Source organism: Ranitomeya imitator, chromosome 2 (assembly GCF_032444005.1).
Source record: "Ranitomeya imitator isolate aRanImi1 chromosome 2, aRanImi1.pri, whole genome shotgun sequence".
NCBI lineage: Eukaryota > Metazoa > Chordata > Amphibia > Anura > Dendrobatidae > Ranitomeya > Ranitomeya imitator.
The window spans coordinates 262,960,021-262,981,782 of NC_091283.1; the positions used below are offsets into that span (position 1 = coordinate 262,960,021).

General features: G+C 44.0%; 1 protein-coding gene across 1 annotated transcript in view; it reads right to left on the reverse strand.

Moving 5' to 3' along the window:
* The window catches only part of LOC138663025 (oocyte zinc finger protein XlCOF22-like), a 38,789-nt gene extending 22,933 nt beyond the window's left edge, over positions 1-15,856 (reverse strand). The window contains exon 1 of the mRNA XM_069749079.1: positions 15,824-15,856. Within this exon, the coding sequence (XP_069605180.1) occupies positions 15,824-15,850 (27 nt within the window). The 5' untranslated portion in view covers positions 15,851-15,856. The remainder of the gene's footprint in view (positions 1-15,823) is intronic.
* Between the last annotated feature and the right edge of the window lie 5,906 nt (positions 15,857-21,762).

Consider the following 21,762-nt stretch of genomic DNA (forward strand, 5'->3'; position numbering starts at 1 on the left):
GTACTATCTGATGTCTCCCTCCTGGCACACAACACCCTTTCAATTCAGGAGGACTGCAATCATATAGACCAAAGGTCTGTACTTCTCACTTTCTATCTGACTCATCACAGGGAAATTGTTCTCCTGTGTGCCCATGTAGCTCAGTATGAGGTCTCCACACAGTATGACGGCTGTTATGACCTGGTGGTTAGGAGCACCCGGCACGACCTGATAGTTTAACTCACACAGGACAAGCTCTGGGATGTGGGAGCTCTGCTGACCGCAAGCCCTAATCCTATCACAGCAACTAAAAATAGCCGTGGAGCGTTCCTGACTCTCCCTAGACGCCTCTTCACAGCCTAAGAGTTAGCTAGCCCTAGAGAAAGAAAATAAAGCCTACCTTGCCTCAGAGAAATTCCCCAAAGGAAAAGGCAGCCCCCCACATATATTGACTGTGAGTAAAGATGAAGTCACAAACGCAGAAATGAAACAGGTTTTCAGCAAAGGGAGGCCAGACTTACTAAACAGACAGAGGATAGGAAAGGTATCTTTGGGGTCAGCACAAAAACTACAAAAGACCACGCAGCGTGTGCAAAAAAGACCTCCGCACCGACTCACGGTGCGGAGGTGCCACTCTGCATCCCAGAGCTTCCAACTAGCAAGACAAAATCATGATAACCAGCTGGACAAGGAAACAAAGACCAAATAATAACTATCAGGAACTTAGCTTCTGCTGGAGAAGACAGGTCACCAGAAAGATCCAAGAGCGAACTGAACCAATGCAGGAACATTGACAGCTGGCATGGCTCAACGATCTGAGTGGAGTTAAATAGAGCAGCCAACCAAAGGATAAACCACGTCACCTGTGCAAGGAACCTCAGAAGCAGCAGCTTCACTCACAGCCACCAGAGGAAATCCATGGACAGAACTCGCCGAAGTACCATTCACGACCACAGGAGGGAGTTCGACAACAGAATTCACAACAGACGGCCCCACAGCACCTCACACAGAATTATGGCTAGAGATGAGCAAATATTTCAATGTTCTGTTCGGCTCACGATCGCCGAATTTGCAATATTCGCCGATTAAATCGTTTATTAAATCATTGAGTATAGCCAAACATGCACAGTACAAAAACCAGTGTTTCCCAAGCTGTGTGACAACATGGTCACCGGCGTAGCGCTTCTGATCTGTGGTAAAATCATACCCGCTGGTCAGAGAGCCGCGGTTCCCACCCTGTCAGAAGGCAGCGTGACCGCTCATCTGTGATCGGAGGTATAAAGTTTACCAATGGTCACTGGTGTCAGCTGATGGGACTACAGCTCCCATCATCCGACACCTACAGCCGCTAATAACAGTGAGACACCATACGCTACTGCGCTGTAAATAAATAATAAAAAAAGAAACTGCGTGGGTTCCCCTGTATTTTTGAGAACCAGCCGTGCAAAACTCATCTGTCAACTTCATCAAGGTTGGTTATCAAGAATAGAGGGGTACCCCCAAAAGCCGGCAATTCATGTGCCGCGTTCAGTAAAATCACAACGTGACAGGTTACATAGATATATAGATGTCAGTGACACGCACACACATATATATATATATATACTGTATATTACATAGATAGACAGATAAAAGAAAAGCCGGTAATTTTGAAGCCGCGGTAGTGTAAAATCACTGCAGGAGCCGACAGGATAGAAGACATGGATTACATACAGTAAATACAAATAGGATAAGTAGATATACAGATGTCTGTGACATATACAGTTAGTACAGTGTGTGCAGCTTACTGTACATGATTTTAATAAAAGATTATTTTTCTGAAAGAAATCGCGTGGGCTCCCACGTAATTTTTGTAACCAGAAGAGGGAAGCCGATGGCTGGGGGACGATGTCTATAGCGTAGGAAGGGGGTAATACCCATGGAGCTTCCCAGGCTATTAATATCAGCTCACAACTGTATACTTAACATTTAGTGGGTATTAAAATGGGGGACCCCCAAAAAAAAGTGAAGTATGGTCCCCCTATATTTAACCCCTTTCTGACATTAGACGTACTTTCCCGTCGACGTGGCCTGGGCCCGTATGACCACCAACAGGATAGTACGCCATCACCGGTCAGCCGCACTAACGGGGGGAGCGCGGCTGATCGCAGCCGGGTGTGAGATGATTATCACAGCTGACATCCGGCACTATGTGCCAGAAGCGGTCACGGACCGCTCCCGGCACATCAACCCCAGGAACACTGCGATCAAACATGATAGCAGTGCTCCGGTGGCATACGGAAGCATCGCGCAGGGATGGGGCTCCCTGCGTGCTTCCCTGAGACCCTTGGAACACCACAATGTGATTTCGTTGTTCCGAGCATCTCCTCCGTCCTCTTCCCTGCAAGCCCCGGATCTAAGATGGCTGCGGAGGTCCTTTCGGGTCCTGCAGGGAGGTGGCTTGCAAGCGCCTGCTGAGAACAGGCGCCGGCAAGCATCCAGCACTGCCTGTCAGATCGCTGATCTGACACAGTGCTCTCCAGAGCAGTGCTCTGCAAAGTGTCAGATCAGCGATCTGACACTATACAGTGATGTCCCACCCTGGGACAATGTTAAAAAGTAAAACAAATAATACTAAACATGTGTAAATTTAAAAAAATTCCAAATAAAGAAAAAAATAAATAAATATTGTTCCAATAAATACATTTCTTTATGTAAATAAAAAAAACAATAAAAGTACACATATTTAGTATCGCCGCGTCCGTAACGACCCGACCTATAAAACTGTCCCACAAGTTAATCCCTTCAGTGAACACCGTAAAAAAATAAATAAAAATCAAGGCAAAAAACAATGCTTTATCATTATACTGCCAAACAAAAGGTGGAATAACACGCGATCAAAAAGACGGATATAAATAAATATGGTACCGCTGAAAACGCCATCTTGTGCCACAAGAAACAAGCTGCCATACAGCATCATCAGCGAAAAAAAAGTTATAGCCTTCAGAATAAAGAGATGCAAAAATAATTATTTTTTATATAAAATAGTTTTTATTGTATAAAAGCACCAAAACTTAAAAAAGATATAAATGAGATATCGCCGAAGAATAAAACTGCTTTATCTATTTTACCAAACGCGGAACGGTATAAACACCCCCACAAAAGAAATTCATGAATTGCTGGTTTTTGTTCATTCTGCCTCACAAAACTCGGAATAAAAGGCGATCAAAAAATGTCATGTGCCTGAAAATTGTACCCATAAAAACGTCAACTCGTCCCGCAAAAAACAAGACCTCACATGACTCTGTGGGCCAAAATATGGAAAAATTATAGCTCTCAAAATGTGGTGATGCAAAAACTATTTTTTGCAATAAAAAGCGTCTTTCAGTGTGTGACGGCTGCCAATCATAAAAATCCGCTAGAAAAAAACGCTATTAATAGTAAATCAAAACCCCCTTCATCACCCCCTTAGTTAGGCAAAAATAAAAGAAAAAAATGTATTTATTTCCATTTTCCCATTAGGGTTAGGGTTGGGGCTAAAGTAAGGGTTACGGTTGGGGCTATACTTAGGGTTGGAGCTAAAGTTAGGGTTAGGGTTGGGGCTAGCGTTGGGATTAGGGTTTGAATAACGTTTACGGTTGGGTTAGGGGTGTGTCAGGGTTAGGGTTATGGTTAGAGTTGTGATTAGGGATAGGGTTGTGATTAGGGTTAGGGGTGTGGTTTGAGTTATGGTTAGGGTTGGGATTAGGGTTAGGGGTGTGTTGGAGTTAGGGGTGTGGTTAGGGTTGGAGTTAGAATTGGGGGGTTTCCACTGTTTAGGCACATCAGGGGCTCTGCCAACGCAACGTGATGCCCACAGACCATTCCATCAAAGTCTGCATTACAAAACACCACTTCTTCCCTTCCGAGCCATGACGTGCACCTAAACAGTGGTTTACCCCCACATATGTGGTATCAGTGTATTCAGCACAAATTGGACAACTTTTGTGGTCCAATTTCTCCTGTTACCCTTGGGAAAATAAAAATTTGGGGCTAAAAAATCATTTTTGTGGCAAAAAAATGATTTTTTTATTTTCACGGCTCTGCGTTATAAACTTTAGTGAAACACTTGGGGGTTAAAAGTTCTCATAACATCTAGATAAGTTCCTTTTGGGGTCTAGTTTCCAATATGGGGTCACTTGTGGGGGGTTTCTACTGTTTAGGTACATCAGGGGCTCTGAAAACGCAACGTGATGCGCGCAGACCATTCCATCAAAGTCTGCATCCCAAAACAGTGCTCCTTCCCTTCCAAGCTCTGCCATGCACCCAAATGGTGGTTTCCCCTCACATATGGGGTATCGGCTTACCCAGGACAAGATGCACAACAACTTTTGGAGTCCAATTTATCCGGATACCTTTAGAAAAATAAAAAATTGTGGGCAATAAATCATTTTTGTGGAAAAAAATTTTTTTTTAAATTTTCATGGATCTATATTAACTTTAGTGAAACAATTGGGGGTTCAAAGTGCACACCACACATCTAGATAAGTTCCTTAGGGGGTCTACTTTCCAAAATGTGGTTGATTGTGGTGGGTTTCCGCTGTTTAGGCACATCAAGGGCTCTTCAAACGCGACATGGCTTCTGATCTCAATTTCAGCCAGTTTTGCATTGAAAAGTAAATGGCGCTCCTTCCCTTCCAAGCTCTGCCATGCACCCAAACAGTGGTTTACCCCCACATATGGGGTATTGGCGTACTTGGAACAAATTGTACAACAACCTTTGCAGTCCAATTTCTCCTATTACCTTTGGTAAAATAAAACAAATTGGATCTGAAGTAATTATTTGTGAAAAAAAGTTAAAACGTTCATTTTTTTTAAACATTCCAAAAATTCCTATGAAAAACCTGAAGGGTTAATAAACTTTTTAAATGTGGTTTTGAGCACCTTGAGGGGTGACATTTTTTGAATGGTGTCACTTTTTGGTATTTTGTATCATATAGACCCTTCAAAGTGACTTCAAATGTGATGTGGTCCCTAAAAAAAAAATTGTGTTGTAAAAATGAGAAATCGCTGGTTAATTTTTTAACCCTTATAACTCCCTAAAAAAAATTTTGGTTCCAAAATTGTGCTGATGTAAAGTAGACATGTGGGAAATGTTACTTATTAAGTATTTTGTATGACATATCTCTGTGATTTAAGGGCATGAAAATTCAAAGTTGAAAAATTGCGAAATTTTCCAAATTTTTGCCAAATTTCCGTTTTTTTTTACAAATAAACGCAAGTAATATCAAAGAAATTTTACCACTATCATGAAGTACACTATGTCACGAGAAAATAATGTCAGAATCACTGGGATGCGTTGAAGCGGTGGTCAGAATTGTAAAAATTGGCTAGGTTATTAATGTGCAAACCACCTTTGGGGGTAAAGGGGTTAATAACCAGCAAAGCCTATGCAGACAGCTGCAGGTTGATATTAACAACCTAAGAAGGGGCCATGGATACTGGCCCCCCCAGGCTAAAAACATCAGCTCTCAGCCACCCCTGTAAAGCCACATCTCTAAGATGCACCAATTCTGGCACTTAGCCTCTCTCTAAACCAACTTGCCCTTTAGCGGTGGCAAGTGGGGCAATAGTTGGGGGGCTTGGTGTCACCTTTGTATTGTCCGGTGACATTAAGCCCCGAGGTTAGTAATGGAGAGGCGTCAATAAGAAGCCCCCATTACTAACCCCATAGTCACAGACACCAAGAAAAAAGTCCTTTAATTGAAAGAATGACACAGAATAATTTAATAATCTTATTTCAACCATACTTATGACCTCGCCTAATTTACTGAAGCCCTCAATCTCCTGTAATAAACCAGAAATAATAAAACAACAATATCCCTCACCTCTTCATCATCCTGTCCCACGCTGTAATCCATGTCTGGAGGACAAATAGTTCCCAACCAGGACGGTGCCAAGATGTGACCGTCCACACTGAAGACGCAACATGTTGCGTTCCCATGCAGTTGGCAGGCACGTCAAAACCGCATCCACATACAACGCATACCCAATGCTAATGATAGGTACGCAGGACGCATGCGGAAGTAGGTGGAGCTTAAGGGAGGAAGTACGCAGCCATACGCAGACCAACCAAGCGCAAGTGTGAAACCGGCCTTACCCTTTGATGGTATTTGGATGTTGCTGCTTTCCTTGCCCCCATCACGGTTACCGTATTCCTGTGGGATGCCGAGGTACTTGTAGCATGTCTGTACATCTGCTATGTGCCCTGCTGGTAATTCCAAGCAAAAATGAGCGTATAGAGCGCACTACCAATACCCACTAATGCTAAATGCCAATCGGGGTGCAAACGAGCAGCCAATATCATAAATCTGAAAACAAAGAGAAAAAGTAGCCACTCATAGGAATGCACACCACAGGGCTAATAAATAATGATATACAAAATATAATCACAAGAATTTTATTAACAAACCACAACTTCAAAAAACATAAAACATAATTAAAAACAGTAATACAAAGTACACTTGGTCCACATATTGATATAACCTGTATAATACCAATATAAATAGAATGAATCTGCACACCCTTATTTATAATGGAAGACCAACCCTCTGGCTCATGGAACTAAGCGCATGAAAGCGGAACCTAATGCAACTCCCTATGGCATTTGTAACCCCAAATAGAGAGGTGGACAAACGCCATAACAAGGGGATAACCCCCCAACAAGACAATATCAGGGAAAAAGACTGCCCAAATGTAAGGGATGAAGAATAACTCCAAGCCTGAAAGCTGGAGGAAACAACAAAATGTAAGGTCTAAATGCATCCCATGCCCATGATAAGGCAGCAAAGGTGTAGCATTACCCGCAGTGTCAGAGCAAGAGAAGGAAGCACCGTCCCCGGGTGCAGACCAATGTGGACCAAGTAATACAGCCCAACGCATATCGCCCTACAGAAGAGGGCTTCATCAGGGGAAGATGCCGTTTGCATAAAATACCTCGTATAAATAGTGGTCATGTTGCTCACCTGATGTAACGCCGGTGAGCTGAACTCCGGCGAAATCGGAAGTGAGGCGCTAAAAAAGGAACACCCCCAGCAGAGATGAAAATGGGGCAGACACGCCCCGCAGCAGGGGGAAGAGGTGCGCAGGCGCCATCGGCCCGCAGAGATAAGCGAGGCTACAGCGCGACCGGAAGTGCGGCACAAAAATAATTATGGCCACAACAATACTGGAGCCGGGATAAGAGGGTCCCCCAGCTACGATAAAGTAACCAAGCGGAATCGCGCAGGCGCAGTGCGAACACAATGGAATAAGGCCAACCAAATAGGTTGCAAGATACCAAGTGCAAGCCTGCGCGTGCGCAACTACGGTCAGCTGATGAGTAAGTCCCCGATTCAGAATGCCAATAATAGTGGCAGAAAAAGCCCCTGAGTAGATAACAAAACGGGGATTAAAAACATATTGGAGATATAAGTGAACTCCCAGATGTAAAGCCCCAATACACAGGACCATATGTTAGCGGCCAGATATTAAGGCCTATCAAAGTCAATGGGACCTCATCCTATAAAATGTTAAAGTGGCCCTGACGGCTAGAAAACTAGCCGCAAGAAGAATTTTTAATAATATTAGCTACACAAAAAGGCCTATACAAATATATGTATACATATAGAGGAGATGGACCGAGCGCCAGGCATACCCATAACTAACATACCACATTCAACCCCCGGGGGCACTTCACCACATGCATAACTCAGTACATAAGGCCTCACAAGCCATACTCAACATACAATAATTAAACAGATAAAGGGTTAATAAAAAGAATATATAAATATAAATAACTTTATTGTTTATCATAATATCACATATATCAAAAGAAACATGACATAAGAATAAACCCCATCCGCAATTTGCACAAAGCCCATTATAAGGCCTAAATATAGCCATAAAAAAGTCATCAGGTCCTTGAGCCATACGTGCTGAGATGATAACAGCCCTGTGGCGACCCAATAGGGAGCAGAGAAGTGGACAACTTGATAGTTGTCCGAAAATAGTCGTCCAAAAGTGGTCTGAAATCCCTAACAGAGTATACCTAAATAGCCCCATGAGCCAAATGAGGGTAATATAATAAGCCCAATAGGTCAAGCAGGCCTGATCCAACAAAAGCCACATACATTATAAATATATATATAAAAAGCCCTCAAACGGATGTCCAAAAACCCTGGGTAATGATGAAACGATATATTTCAGCCTAAACAGAATACAGGTCCAAGCAATTTCCATCAGTTGGGGGCAAATAACCATCCGTCATATAGCTTAGTTGACCAACAAGAGGAAATGCATAGTCCAAAATATTCCTCAGCCACGGATCCAGACTCCCCGTCCATATATAAATGCCATCCGGATAAAAGCCCTGGACAATATGGAGTGTCACCTAAGAGGAGGTAAAGGGAGAAAGAAACAGAACAAAAAGAAGGGGTAAATTAACCCAAAAAACCAGTAAATAACAACTCCTCATTAAGTCCCGTCGGGGCCACCGATCCCAATTGGAAAATCCATCCTCAGTCCTGAGAAGCTGGGGTTTGATGGGACCACCCCTATTCGAACGACGGATCCTGTCCAGACCTATCACCTGTGTGTTGGAAGTACGTCCAGCATGATGGGTCAAAAAGTGGGTAGCTACTGGAGTAAGCGTCCTGCCCTTAGCCACATCATTAGCAGCTACATGAATAGTAGAAAAATGCTTCTGCACCCTGCGCCGTAACTCCTGTGTGGTTTGACCCACATATACAAGGCGACAGGGGCAAATGAGGGCATAAATCACACACGACGTCCTGCAATTAATGTAGGAACGTAGTTTATGCCGTCTGCCATCAAGGGGATTGATGAAAAAATCCTTGGTAGTGATCATATGGGAGCAGACATTACAATCTCCACAGGCAAAAGAGCCTTGGAGTCTCACACCATGGCCCGTCCGAGTGGTTTGTCTAGTACAGTGGCTCCTAATAAGGAGATCCCTGAAATTCGGGGCCCTTCTGGCAGTTAGCAAAGGGCGTTCGCCTACAATTGTCGAAGTACTAAGGTCAGCAGTCAGGATCCGATGGCGCCTGCGCACCTCTTCCCCCTGTTGGGGGGCGTGTCTGTCCCATTTTCATCTCTGCTGGGGGTGTTCCTTTTTTAGCGCCGCACTTCCGGTTTCGCCGGAGTTCAGCTCACCAGCGTTACATCAGGTGAGCAACATGACCACTATTTATACGAGGTATTTTATGCAAACGGCATCTTCCCCTGACGAAGCCTTCTTCTGTAGGGCGATACGCGTTGGGCTGTATTACTTGGTCCACATTGGTCTGCACCCGGGGACGGTGCTTCCTTCTCCTCTTGCTCTGACACTGCGGGTAATGCTACACCTTTGCTGCTTTATCATGGGCATGGGATGCATTTAGACCTTACATTTTGTTGTTTCCTCCAGCTTTCAGGCTTGGAGTTATTCTTCATCCCTTACATTTGGGCGGTCTTTTTCCCAGATATTGTCTTGTTGGGGGGTTATCCCCTTGTTATGGCGTTTGTCCCCCTCTCTATTTGGGGTTACACACGCCATAGGGAGTTGCATTAGGTTCTGCTTTCATGCGCTTAGTTCCACGAGCCAGAGGGTTGGTCTTCCATTATAAATAAGGGTGTGCAGATTCATTCTATTTATATTGGTATTATACATGTTATATCGATATGTGGACCAAGTGTACTTTGTATTACTGTTTTTAATTATGTTTTATGTTTTTTGAAGTTGTGGTTTGTTAATAAAATTCTTGTGATTATATTTTGTATATCATTATTTATTAGCCCTGTGGTGTGCATTCCTATGAGTGGTTTCTTTTTCTCTTTGTTTTCAGGCTGCTGGTAATTCCATTCCATCAGTCTTGACTACCTTGTCTCTCTTTATTACCAACCAGCCGCACTTCTCCAGTTCTAAGGACATCCCGATGTCTTCACTGTAGATCCTTGCAGGTGAATCAGTGAATTGATGTATCGGTCGTTTTTCGCATACAGCTTGATGTCATCCATGTAGAGGAGGTGGCTGATGGTGCTTTCACTCTTCAACTTGTATCCATAGCCAGACTCCGAATTATCTGACTGAGGGGGTTCAAACCTATGCAGAACAGCAATGGGGACAGTGCGCCACCTTGCTATATACCGCATTTGATGGTCACTTGTGCTAGTTGTCTTGAGTTGACTTCCAATGTTGTTCTCCATAGGCCCATTGAGTTTCTGAGAAAGGTTCTTAATTTCCTGTTGACATTGTACAGAGCCAAGCAGTCATAGATCCATGTGTGTGGCATTGAGTCATAGGCTTTCCTGTAGTCAATCCAGGCTGTGCTGAGATTGGTCTGTCTGGATCTTGAGTATTGAGCGACTGCTCTATCTATTAGGAGCTGGTGCTTAGAGCCTCTGGTGTCCGTCCCAATGCCTTTCTGAGCTGGATTCATGTACTGGTTCATATGGTTCTGTAGCTTGGTCGCTATGATGCCTGACAGAAGTTTCCATGTTGTTGTAAGGCAGGTTATTGGGCGGTAGTTGAATGGAATGTTCCTTTGTGAGGATCCTTCATGATCAGCACTGTTCTTCCTTGTGTTATCCAAGCTGGGTGGTGGCCTGCTTCTAGCAGTTGGTTCATCTGCATTGCCATGCATTCATGCACCGCTGTGAATTCCCTTAGCCAGTAGGTGAGGATCATGTCTGTTCCAGGTGCTGTCCAGCTCTACGTGTTCTTAACCCACTGTTGGATGTCTGCTTCTATAATGGTAACTGGTTCTTGGTCTAGGTGGTTGCTGTGTTTCATTCTCAAATATTGCAGCCACATTGCACTGGTGTTGTGTTGTTCCTCCAGTATTGTTCAGTCTCTGCTATTGGTGGAGTTGCTGCCTTTGTGCTGTTCCTCTGTAGTTGGGAGTACACTTTGGATGGTTCATTGGAGAACAGGGCATTTATCTTCTTGGCCTCAGCTTCTCTAATGTATCTCCTTAGTCTTGTAGTGAGTCCTGTGAGCCTTTGTTTAGCATTCTCTTCAGTTGGGGTCAGGCCTTTCTACTTGTCCAGATTGGTCTTATTCTTGATCTTTACACACTTCTGTATTTCTGATAGTTGGCTGACTTCCCTTCGTGGCACCTTGATCTTTTGTCTACAGTCTTCTTTTCCCAGGGGGGGGCACGTACTTCTGTTGTTCTTGCTGGTTGTATAGCCAAGCATTTCCATGATTGCTGAGGCAGTAGCATAGATCAGGTATTTAGGTTGAGTTATGGTGGTGGTAGGTATTGATGCAAGAGCTGCTCTATTGGCATCCTCTAGCATACTATATGGTGGTGTTTCTTTGCTGAGCCTTGGCAGTCGATCTCTTGTATTGATGGTATTAAGTTTATCTAAGATCTTCTGTTTCAGACCAGCTGGAGTGCTCTCTAGTTGCAGGGTTGGATCAGGATCTTCAGGGGGTTGCACATGTTGTTCTTCCAGGTCTTCATGTGTGGTGGATCTGCAGTGCAGTTGATCCATCTCAAGTTGTGATAATAGCTTTCTCTTTATGATATTGAAACGTTGGGTGACTAGTTGTTTCTCAGTTAGTGGACATGCAGGTATTGTATCCATCCAGAGTTTCCTCATATGCTTCATATATCCTCTCTTATTTGGTCTGCTGTTGTAGTAGCATTTCACCAGATCCAGGTTCTCTTCCTTGTCCATGTATGGTTTGGTCCAGTAGCCCATGTATCATCAGATTGTCCTGGTTCCTTGACCTTGTTAATCCAGGTGACGTCTGTGCCGCCATGACTCTCTTTGTTCGTGACACTCTCATGTTTATTGAGGTAGGCACCATAGTGTTATGGACCACTACTGGTATATTATGTCCAACAGGGCAGAGCCAGGATTTGAGCCCGTCTCCCATATTGGTGGCTGTGATTTTACTAAACGCGGCACATGTATTGCCGGCTTCTATTATGTCTTTTACCGAATGTTACAGACTTTTTCCGATCTTAAGAAAAATGCTCGTGTTACCGATCATGAATCCGAATGTACCATATTCGTGCCAAATTTATGTTTGCTCATCGTTTTCTGAACATATTCGCTCACCTCTAATTATGGCTTCCACAACCTGCTACACAAAATAAAACCCCCACTCAGTATGGAGGCATTTACAGTCCACCAGAACCCCAGTATAATGGCCCCTACCAGCCACACATTCAGTATGAGAGTCCCAACAGCTCTTCTCTTAACCCTGCTGTACTGTTCGGGTCAATGTGACCCGAAATGATTTTTGAGACCCTGTAGATTTTTTTATATGAGGATTTGAAACTAGTGGTATCTTGACTTTTCCTCATTTGTGGAGCTCTATATTTTTTTTTTGTTTACTTTTTGCTACACGCTGATTGTTACACTTGTACTGTTCGGGTCAATACGACCCAATAGCATTTTATACTGTTCTACAGGTCTCTGATTATTTCTGACTGCAAAAGATGTTTTTTTATGTGTACTTCATCTCAAAATGGTGGTGGTTTCACTGTTCTTATCAGTAAACAAGTAATTATCTAGTATTATCCATTTGCTGTTTGTGAGAGACTGGTTGTCTATCATTCAAAGGCTGGGGTTTTCACTGTCATCAGTAATCAAGTATTTATTTAGTCAAATGCATTTTCAGTTTGTGAGAGAAGACACTGTTGTCTTATAAATTGGACACCAGTCATTTGACTTACACCCTGAAGCTAAGTCCTGTGAAAAAAAGAGACACTGGAATCTGTGAGAGAGAGAGAGCACTGAGCTGTGAATACACATCTTTACAGGTATTCTTTTTTTTCAAAACTTGGATAAAAATGTTTCTAAAATGTCTATTGACTGACGCTGTGAATACATATCTTTACAACTATTCTTTTCTTTTCCAAACTTAGGTAATTCTAATGAGCACAATGCACCATGACAATGCCGTAAGTGATATAGAAGACAGAAAGCCTGACATTATTTTGGATTATAATGCCCCAAAGGGAGCAGTTGATACTTTAGACCAAGCAATATCAACATATACATGCAAGCGCAAAACCAATCGGTGGCCAATGATTTTATTTTATAACATACTGGACGTTTCTGCATACAATGCATTTGTCTTATGGAGAGAAATCGCCCCCTATTGGAACCGGAATAAGCTCATTAAAGAAGATTATTTCTTGAGGAATTGGGCAAATCCCTGGTTAGGCCATATATTGAGAGCAGAAAAGTGACCCTTAGAAGTGAAGGAGCCATTGTAAAAAGTGTCCAGCATGCTGAAGAAAGAGACTCCACATCCACGGCCTCCACCAGCACAGCTACCAGCAGCACGGCCTCCACCAGCAGCACGGCCTCCACCAGCAGCACAGCTACCAGCACAGCTACCAGCAGCACAGCACAGCTACCAGCACAGCACAGCTACCACCAGCACAGCTACCACCAGCACAGCTACCAGCAGCACGGCCTCCACCAGCACAGCTACCAGCAGCACAGCTACCAGCAGCACAGCCTCCACCAGCAGCACGGCCTCCACCAGCAGCACAGCTACCAGCACAGCACAGCTACCACCAGCACAGCTACCACCAGCACAGCTACCAGCAGCTCAGCTACCAGCACAGCACAGCTACCAGCACAGCACAGCTACCACCAGCACAGCTACCAGCAGCACAGCTACCAGCAGCACGGCCTCCACCAGCACAGCTACCACCAGCACAGCTACCACCAGCACAGCTACCAGCAGCACAGCTACCAGCAGCACGGCCTCCACCAGCACAGCTACCAGCAGCACAGCTACCACCAGCACAGCTACCAGCAGCACAGCTACCACCAGCACAGCTACCAGCAGCACGGCCTCCACCAGCACAGCTATCAGCAGCACAGCTACCACCAGCACAGCTACCAGCAGCACGGCCTCCACCAGCACAGCTACCAGCAGCACAGCTACCAGCAGCATGGCCTCCACCAGCACAGCTACCTCGAGCACAGCTACCAGCAGCACAGCTACCACCAGCACAGCTACCAGCAGCACAGCTACCACCAGCACAGCTACCACCAGCACAGCTACCAGCAGCACAGCTACCAGCAAAAAAAAGGAAGAGATGGAGCTTCTGTCCATCTTCCTGTGACAATAAGACTAATCTGACATGTGCTGGATGTTCAAAATATCTGTGTAAAGGACATGTGTCTTATTATTGTGTTCAGTGTAAAAACGCAGGAACATGTTCAGTTTTTCTTTTTTCTTTCTAAAAAGGTAGAAGTTTTTATGATTTTTCATTTGTTGATTTATAAATATTGTTTTTAAAAAGTTAAATTTCATGTTTTAGTAATAGTAATGTAAAGCTTCTTTGTTATTTGTGTGCAGAATGCCAACAATCAAAGATAATTGTAAAAAGCCTGTGTAACCTTTTTATGAAAAAAAAAAAATTATCAAGTTTAAATTTAAATTTTTCATTTGTTTATGATCAACCATGTTCACATACAGTATAATAATGAAAAAAGTATTCAAATAAAACACTTAGAGTAGCTAAAAATCAAGAATTAATAGGTCGGGTCATATTGACCCGGGAACAGTACAAGTGTATAGGAAATGCCAACAGAACAGCAGGGTCAATATGATGCCCCCACAATTCCTGATATTAAACCTCACACACTACTCAGCCAACCCGGATCCTGAGGAGCGCTGCTCTGGTCTGTGCGGTGTAAGTACTGAGTCTCCGTACTACAGGTGTGATGTAGTGACGTCATTGTGTCTGCAGTGCACGGAGTCTCAGACTCAGAAGTGAAGGCTGAATGGTGGATCAGGAGCTTTCCACTCCCTGATTCACTAATCTATTCAGTGGTATCACCGTCATGGGAATGTGGATATCGCTGACATTGTGATGATGGGAAGGAGAGGGTGACCAATAGCACACCCCACCGAGCCCTGTCAATTCATAGGCATCATAGCAACCGAGTGGGCGACCTTTATGGATGACACACTCCTGCCTATCCAACTATCGTATGGAAATATCTCATAGATCCTGGGTTCATTAGTATCTGCACCAAGAATGAGGCTAAGTGAGTATTTATTAATTGTCGGTGGTCGGAGGTAGTCAGTGAGGTGCATGGTACCATATTGTGCATGTAGGGGGCAGTACTGTGGGAACATTAGAAAGTGGGGGGACGGCAGAACTGTGGGGACATTATACTGTGTGTGAGGGGGATGCCAGTCCTGTGGGAACATTGTCCTGTGTCTGTGGGAAGCCACTATTGTAGGAACAAAATACTGTGTGTGATGGGATGGAGGTACTATGAGAACATTATACTGCGTGTTGGGGTATGGCGGTACTGTAGGAACATTATACTGTATGGGGTATGGCGGTACTATGAGAACATTATACTGCGTGTCGGGGTATGGCGGTACTATGAGAACATTATACTGTGTGTGTGGGGGTATGGTGGTACTGTAGGAACATTATACTGTGTGTGGGGGTATGGCGGTAGTGTGAAAATACCTTTTTTACGTGAGATGCCAGTACTGTGGAAACATTATACTGTGTGAGCGGCATCAAAGGCAGAACAGATTTGGCACCAAGCAAAGGAAAGGGGTGTGGGGAAGAATCTGAGGTACCAGCTCATGGTAAAGTGCCCAAGGCAGCTGGGTGTGGGGCAGAACCTGCTTACAGGGCATAATGGGGGCATTACACTGTGTGGGGCCAAGAAAGGGGCCTGTACTAGGAGAACAATCCGCTCCCTCACTTCCTGTCCTCCATAGTTGGCTCGTATGTATCTATTACAGGAAACAGAACAACAACGTTATGATTCTTATAAAGAGTCTCCGTGCAGAAGGGGTTAATGTACCCGCGCTCAGTAATGGGGAATCTCCACATACCTCCACCTGCAGAGCCGCACTCCACATATATGGCTGCTCTGTGCGCACAGGACCTGTGATGAGGTCACAGGAGGGAGGAGTCAGGGGTCACGTGATCCGCAGTGAAGACGCTACATGGAGACTTCTCCTCAGTCAGTGACATTTCCGCCATTATTCGCCCTCACTACTGGCACAATTATCTCGCGCTGCCTTTTCTACACAATGTTATGTGTGGAATGTAACGTGTGATTTCTCTGGAGACAAATAGACCCCACACATGAGGGAATTATTACCGGTTACCGGACGTCTAGTATATGGCGGCATATGATTGTGCTGTCGCCTCCACACCGGGAGCTAAAATGCCGAAATCTCGCTTATTTAACCCCTTCCAGTGTCAGGCTAAGGGCTCCTTTCCACTTGCGAGAAAAACGGACGAGTGCAATCCAATAAAAAATCGGATTGCACTCGGACCAATGTTATTCAATAGGTGACATTACATTTGCGATTTTTTTTCTCAGCCGAAATCGGACTGAGAAAAAAATCGCAGCATATTGCGTATTGCTGCGATTCTCGGACGAGACTCGCCAATGCAAGTCAATGGGTGCGAGAAAAAAAGAGCACAGCACTCGCACCATGCGAGTGCCGTCCGATTTTTATGCACCTGTGTCCTTTGAAAAGCCGGCAATTCAGCGCGGTGTACAGTAAAATCTCACTGACAGGTTAGAATAGAATAGATATATACACATAAAATAGGTATATATATACATATATATATGTCAGTGAGACACATATATATATTAATATTTATATTTCATACAGCGCTAGATAGCAGAATAGCCTGTAATTCAATTGCCGGCTTTTCATTTCTCCTTCCTAAACCCGACATGATATGAGACATGGTTTACATATAGTAAACCATCTCATACCCTTTTTTTTTGCATATTCCTCACTACTAATGTTAGTAGTGTGTATGTGCAAAATTTGGCCATTCTATCTATTAAATTAAAGGGTTAAATAGCGGAAAAAATTGGGCTCCCACGCAATTTTCTCCGACAGAGTGGTAAAGCCAGTGACTGAGGGCAGATATTAATAGCCTGGAGAGGGTCCACGGTTATTGGCCCCCCCCTGGCTAAAAACATCTGCCCCCAGCCACTCCAGAAAAGGCACATCTGTAAGATGCGCCTATTCTGGCACTTGGCCACTCTCTTCCCATTCTCGTGTAGTGATGGGATATGGGGTAATGAAGGGTTAATGTCACCTTGCTATTGTGACACCTATCCATTATTAATCCAATAGTAGTAAAGGGTTAAAAAAAACACACACACATTATTACAAAGTATTTTAATGAAATAAATACACAGGTTGTTGTAATATTTTATTATCCTGGTAAACCACCTAAAGACCCTCGTTCTGTAAAAAAGGTAAAATAAAAAAATAACAATATCCCATACCTTTCGATGATCAGTCTCGTCCCACGCTGTAAATCCATCTGAAGGGGTTAACTAATTTTACAAGCAAAGCCTGCTAATGCAGCTGTGCTGCTGCCTGTATGTAAAACCCCGAGGAATGAATGAAATGTAGGTCAATGACCTGTAGTTACCTTCAGTCGCGGTGATGCGCCCTCTGCTGGATGTCCATCGAGCGTGGGAAAAATTCAGAAAAGTTCCCAGGCTCGAGTTCATATGAGGACAACCAGCAGAGGGCGCCTCACCGCGAATGAAGGTAACTACAGGTCATTGACCTAGTTTCCATTCATTTGCTGGGCTTTTACAGCCACTAGCATAACTGCATTATAGCAGAGCTCCTGGCTGTAAAAAAAATTAACCCCTTCAGATGGATTTACAACGTGGGACATTACAGATCCTCGGAAGGTATGTATATTGTTGATTTATTATTTTTTGTCACAGACTGAGGGTCTTCAGCCAGTGGATTGAGCGTACAATAAAATATTACAACAAACTGTGTGTTTATTTCATTAAAATACTTTTTAATAATGTGTGTGTGTTTTTTTTAACTCTTTCATACAATTGGATTAATAATGGATTGGTGTCATAATTGACGCCTCTCCATTATTAATCTGGCTTAATGTCACCTTACAATAGCAAGGTGACATTAACCCTTCATTACCCCATATCCCACCGCTACATGGGAATGGGAAGAGAGTGGCCAAGTGCCAGAATAGGCGCATCTTCCAGATGTGCCTTTTCTGGGGTGGCTGGGGGCAGATGTTTTTAGCCAGGGGGAAGCCAATAACCATGGACCCTCTCCAGGCTATTAATATCTGCCCTCAGTCACTGGCTTTACTACTCTGGTGGAGAAAATTGCGCGGGAGCCCACGCCAATTTTTTCCGCCATTTAACCCTTTAATTTACTAGCTAGAACGGCCAAATTTTGCACATACACACTACTAACATTAGTAGTGTGGAATATGCAAAAAAAATGGGGATATGACATGGTTTACTGTATGTAAACCATGTCTCATATCATGTCGGGTTTAGGAAGGAGATAGCAAAAGCCGGCAATTGAATTACCGGCTTTTAAGCTATCTCGCGCTGGATGAATTATATAATATATACTGTAGCTTTAAAGCCGGTAATTCAATTGCCGGCTTTTGCTATCTCCTTCCTAAAACCCGACATGATATGAGACATGGTTTACATACAGTAAACCATCTCATATCCCCATTTTTTTGCATATTCCACACTACTAATGTGTGTGTATATGCAAAATTTGGCCGTACTAGCTATTAAAATAAAGGGTTAAATGGCGGAAAAAATTGGCGTGGGCTCCTGCGCAATTTTCTCGGCCAGAGTAGTAAAGCCAGTGACTGAGGGCAGATATTAATAGCCTGGAGAGGGTCCACGGTTATTGGCCCCCCCCCCTGGCTAAAAACAACTTTCCTACAAAGCACCCAGGCTCGAGTTCATATGAGGGCGCCCTCTGCTGGTTGTCCTCATATGAACTCGAGCCTGGGAGCTTTCTAGGAAAGTTCCCACGCTCTAGGAACAACCAGCAGAGGGCGCCTCACCGTAAATGAAGGAAAATATAGGTCATTGACCTACTTTACCTTCATCCCCCGGGGTTTTGCAGCCAGGAGCACCGCTGCATTAACAGAGCTCCTGGCTGCAAAATATTTTAACCCCTTCAGATGGATTTACATCGTGGGACCATACAGATCTTCGGAAGGTATGTATATTGTTGGTTTATTATTTTTTTTTTGTTACAGAGCGAGGGTCTTCAGATGGATTGAGCGTAGAATAAATTATTACAACAACCTTTGTTTTTATTTCATTAAAATAATTTTTAATAATGTGTTTGTGTTTTTTTTTAACCCTTTACTAGTATTGGATTAATAATGGATAGGTGTCATAATTGACGCCTCTCCATTATTAATTTGGCTTAATGTCACCTTACAATAGCAAGGTGGCATTAACCCTTCATTACCCCATATCCCACCGCTACACGGGAATGGGAAGAGAGTGGCCAAGTGCCAGAATAGGCGCATCTTCCAGATGTGCCTTTTCTGGGGTGGCTTGGGGCAGATGTTTATAGCCAGGGGGGGGGCAATAACCATGGACCCTCTCCAGGCTATTAATATCTGCCCTCAGTCACTGGCTTTACCACTCTGTCGGAGAAAATTGCGTGGGAGCCCACGCCAATTTTTCCGCTATTTAACCCTTTATTTTAAGAGCTAGAACGGCCAAATTTTGCATATACACACTAATAACATTAGTAGTGTGGAATATGCAAAAAAATGGGGATATGAGATGGTTTACTGTATGTAAACCATGTCTCATATAATGTCGGGTTTAGGAAGGAGATAGCAAAAGCCGGCAATCGAATTACCGGCTTTAAAGCTATCTAGCGCTGTATGAAATAATAATAATAATATATATATATATATATATATGTGTCTACTGACATATATATGTATATATATATATATATATATATATATATATATATACCTATTCTATGTGTACACATTTATTCTACCTATTCTAATGTAAGCTGTCAGTGTGATTTTACTGTACACCGCACTGAATTGCCGGCTTTTCTCTCTAACACCGCTGCGTATTTCTCGCAAGTCACACTGCTGGTCCGTGTGTAATCCGTATTTTTCTGGCTTCTATAGACTTTCATTGGCGTTTTTTTTGCGCAATACGGTGACAAACGCAGCTTGCTGCGATTTTCTACGGCCGTAGAAAGCCGTATAATACTGATCAGTAAAATACGGCAGATAGGAGCAGGGGCATAGAGAATAATTGGGACGTTTGTTAGGCGTGTTTTACGGACGTATTTTATGCGCTCATACGTCCGTAAAACTCGCTAATGTGACGCCGGCCTTAGGTGACAAACCGCACAATGCTGAAGAGTTGTGGACAGCTCTGAAAGAACAGGCAGATCTATGGCTGACACAGATGAACCTACAGCCAGGCATGGTCGTGTGTGACAATGGCCGAAACCTGGTGGCGGCTCTGAGGCAAGCTCACACACGTGCCATGCCTGAACCTCATGGTTCAGCGGTTTCTCAAAACGTACCGGAGCTGCCGGATCTGCTTGTCAAAGTATGCAGCCTGTGTGCCCATTTTAGGAAGTCAGCTACAGCTTCAGTCACCCGTGCAGTGCTGCAGCAGCGTTTGCAGATTCCATCTCACCGACTGGTGTGTGATGTCCCCACGCATTGGAACTTTACACTGCATATGTTGGAAGAAATTTGTGAGCAGAAGAGGGCAGTTGTTGACTACCAGCATCAACAAGGCAGTTGGTATTCAGTTCAGACTTCACTCATAAGACCTCAGCAGTGTATATAGATGTCAGGCATATGTACCATCCTCGAAAACTTTGAGGACTCCATCAAGATTGTGAGCGGTGATGATGCCATAATTAGCTTCACATCCCGCTTCTCTGTGTTCTGAAATGCTCTTTGCTCACACTCAAAGAGGATGCATTGCAGGCAGAGCACGATGAGATGGATCAAGGAACCATACAGGGTGATTAAACACAGCCCAGCCTCATCTCACCCAATGTAGCTTGGGAGATAATGAGGAAGAGGAGGAGGAAGAACAGGAGCTACTTTCATGCACTATAGATGGTTCTACAGGCACTACTGTCATACCATCTGTTCAGCATGAATGGCCTGAGGACAGGGTGGAGTAGGGGAAGTAGAGCATGGTCAGTCTTCCTCTTGGTAGAACATGGAAGGCTTTCCTCTTACCAGTCTGGCACGCAAGGCTGACTTTATGTTGCGCTGCTTTTCCCGTGATGCTCGTATTCTCAAAATTTTAGATGACAGTCATTAAATTAGTGACACTTTTAGACCCACGCTACAATTAAAACTTTCAATCTCTTTTTCCAGAGGCAGACGTGTCTACTACAATGGTGCAGTACCTGAAAGCCCTTGTTTCAGAATTATTAAAAAAAATCCCATCTGTAAACGCTGGTGGCAGAGGTCACATTTTGTTGGACAACTAAGGAGTACAGGCGAGAGAGACACAACTCCAATACAGCAGAGTCAGGGGAACACTGGCAAAGTTCTGGGAGAGTTTTCTCACACCTTCCCATCGCAGTGGCCATGAGATGCGGGGTACTGTCACAAGGCGTGCAAAGTTTTGGAAGATGCTGAGGGAGTACCTTGCTGACCGTACCACTGTTCTCCGTGATTCCTTTGTGCCTTATAATTATTGGGTCTCAAAGCTGGATACGTGGCATGAACAGGCACTCTACGCCTTGGAAGTCCTGGCCTGTCCTGCCGCTAACGTTTTGTCAGAGCGCATTTTTAGTGCCGCTAGTGGAATTATAACTGATAAGCGCATCCGCCTGACAACTGAGAATGCTGACGGGCTGACTCTTATAAAAATGAACATGGGCTGGATTGGGCCAGACTTGTACACCACCGCATGATAACAGTGAAGCCTAACCTCAAATCCAGATTTTTTTTTGAGAGGTATATTCCCATG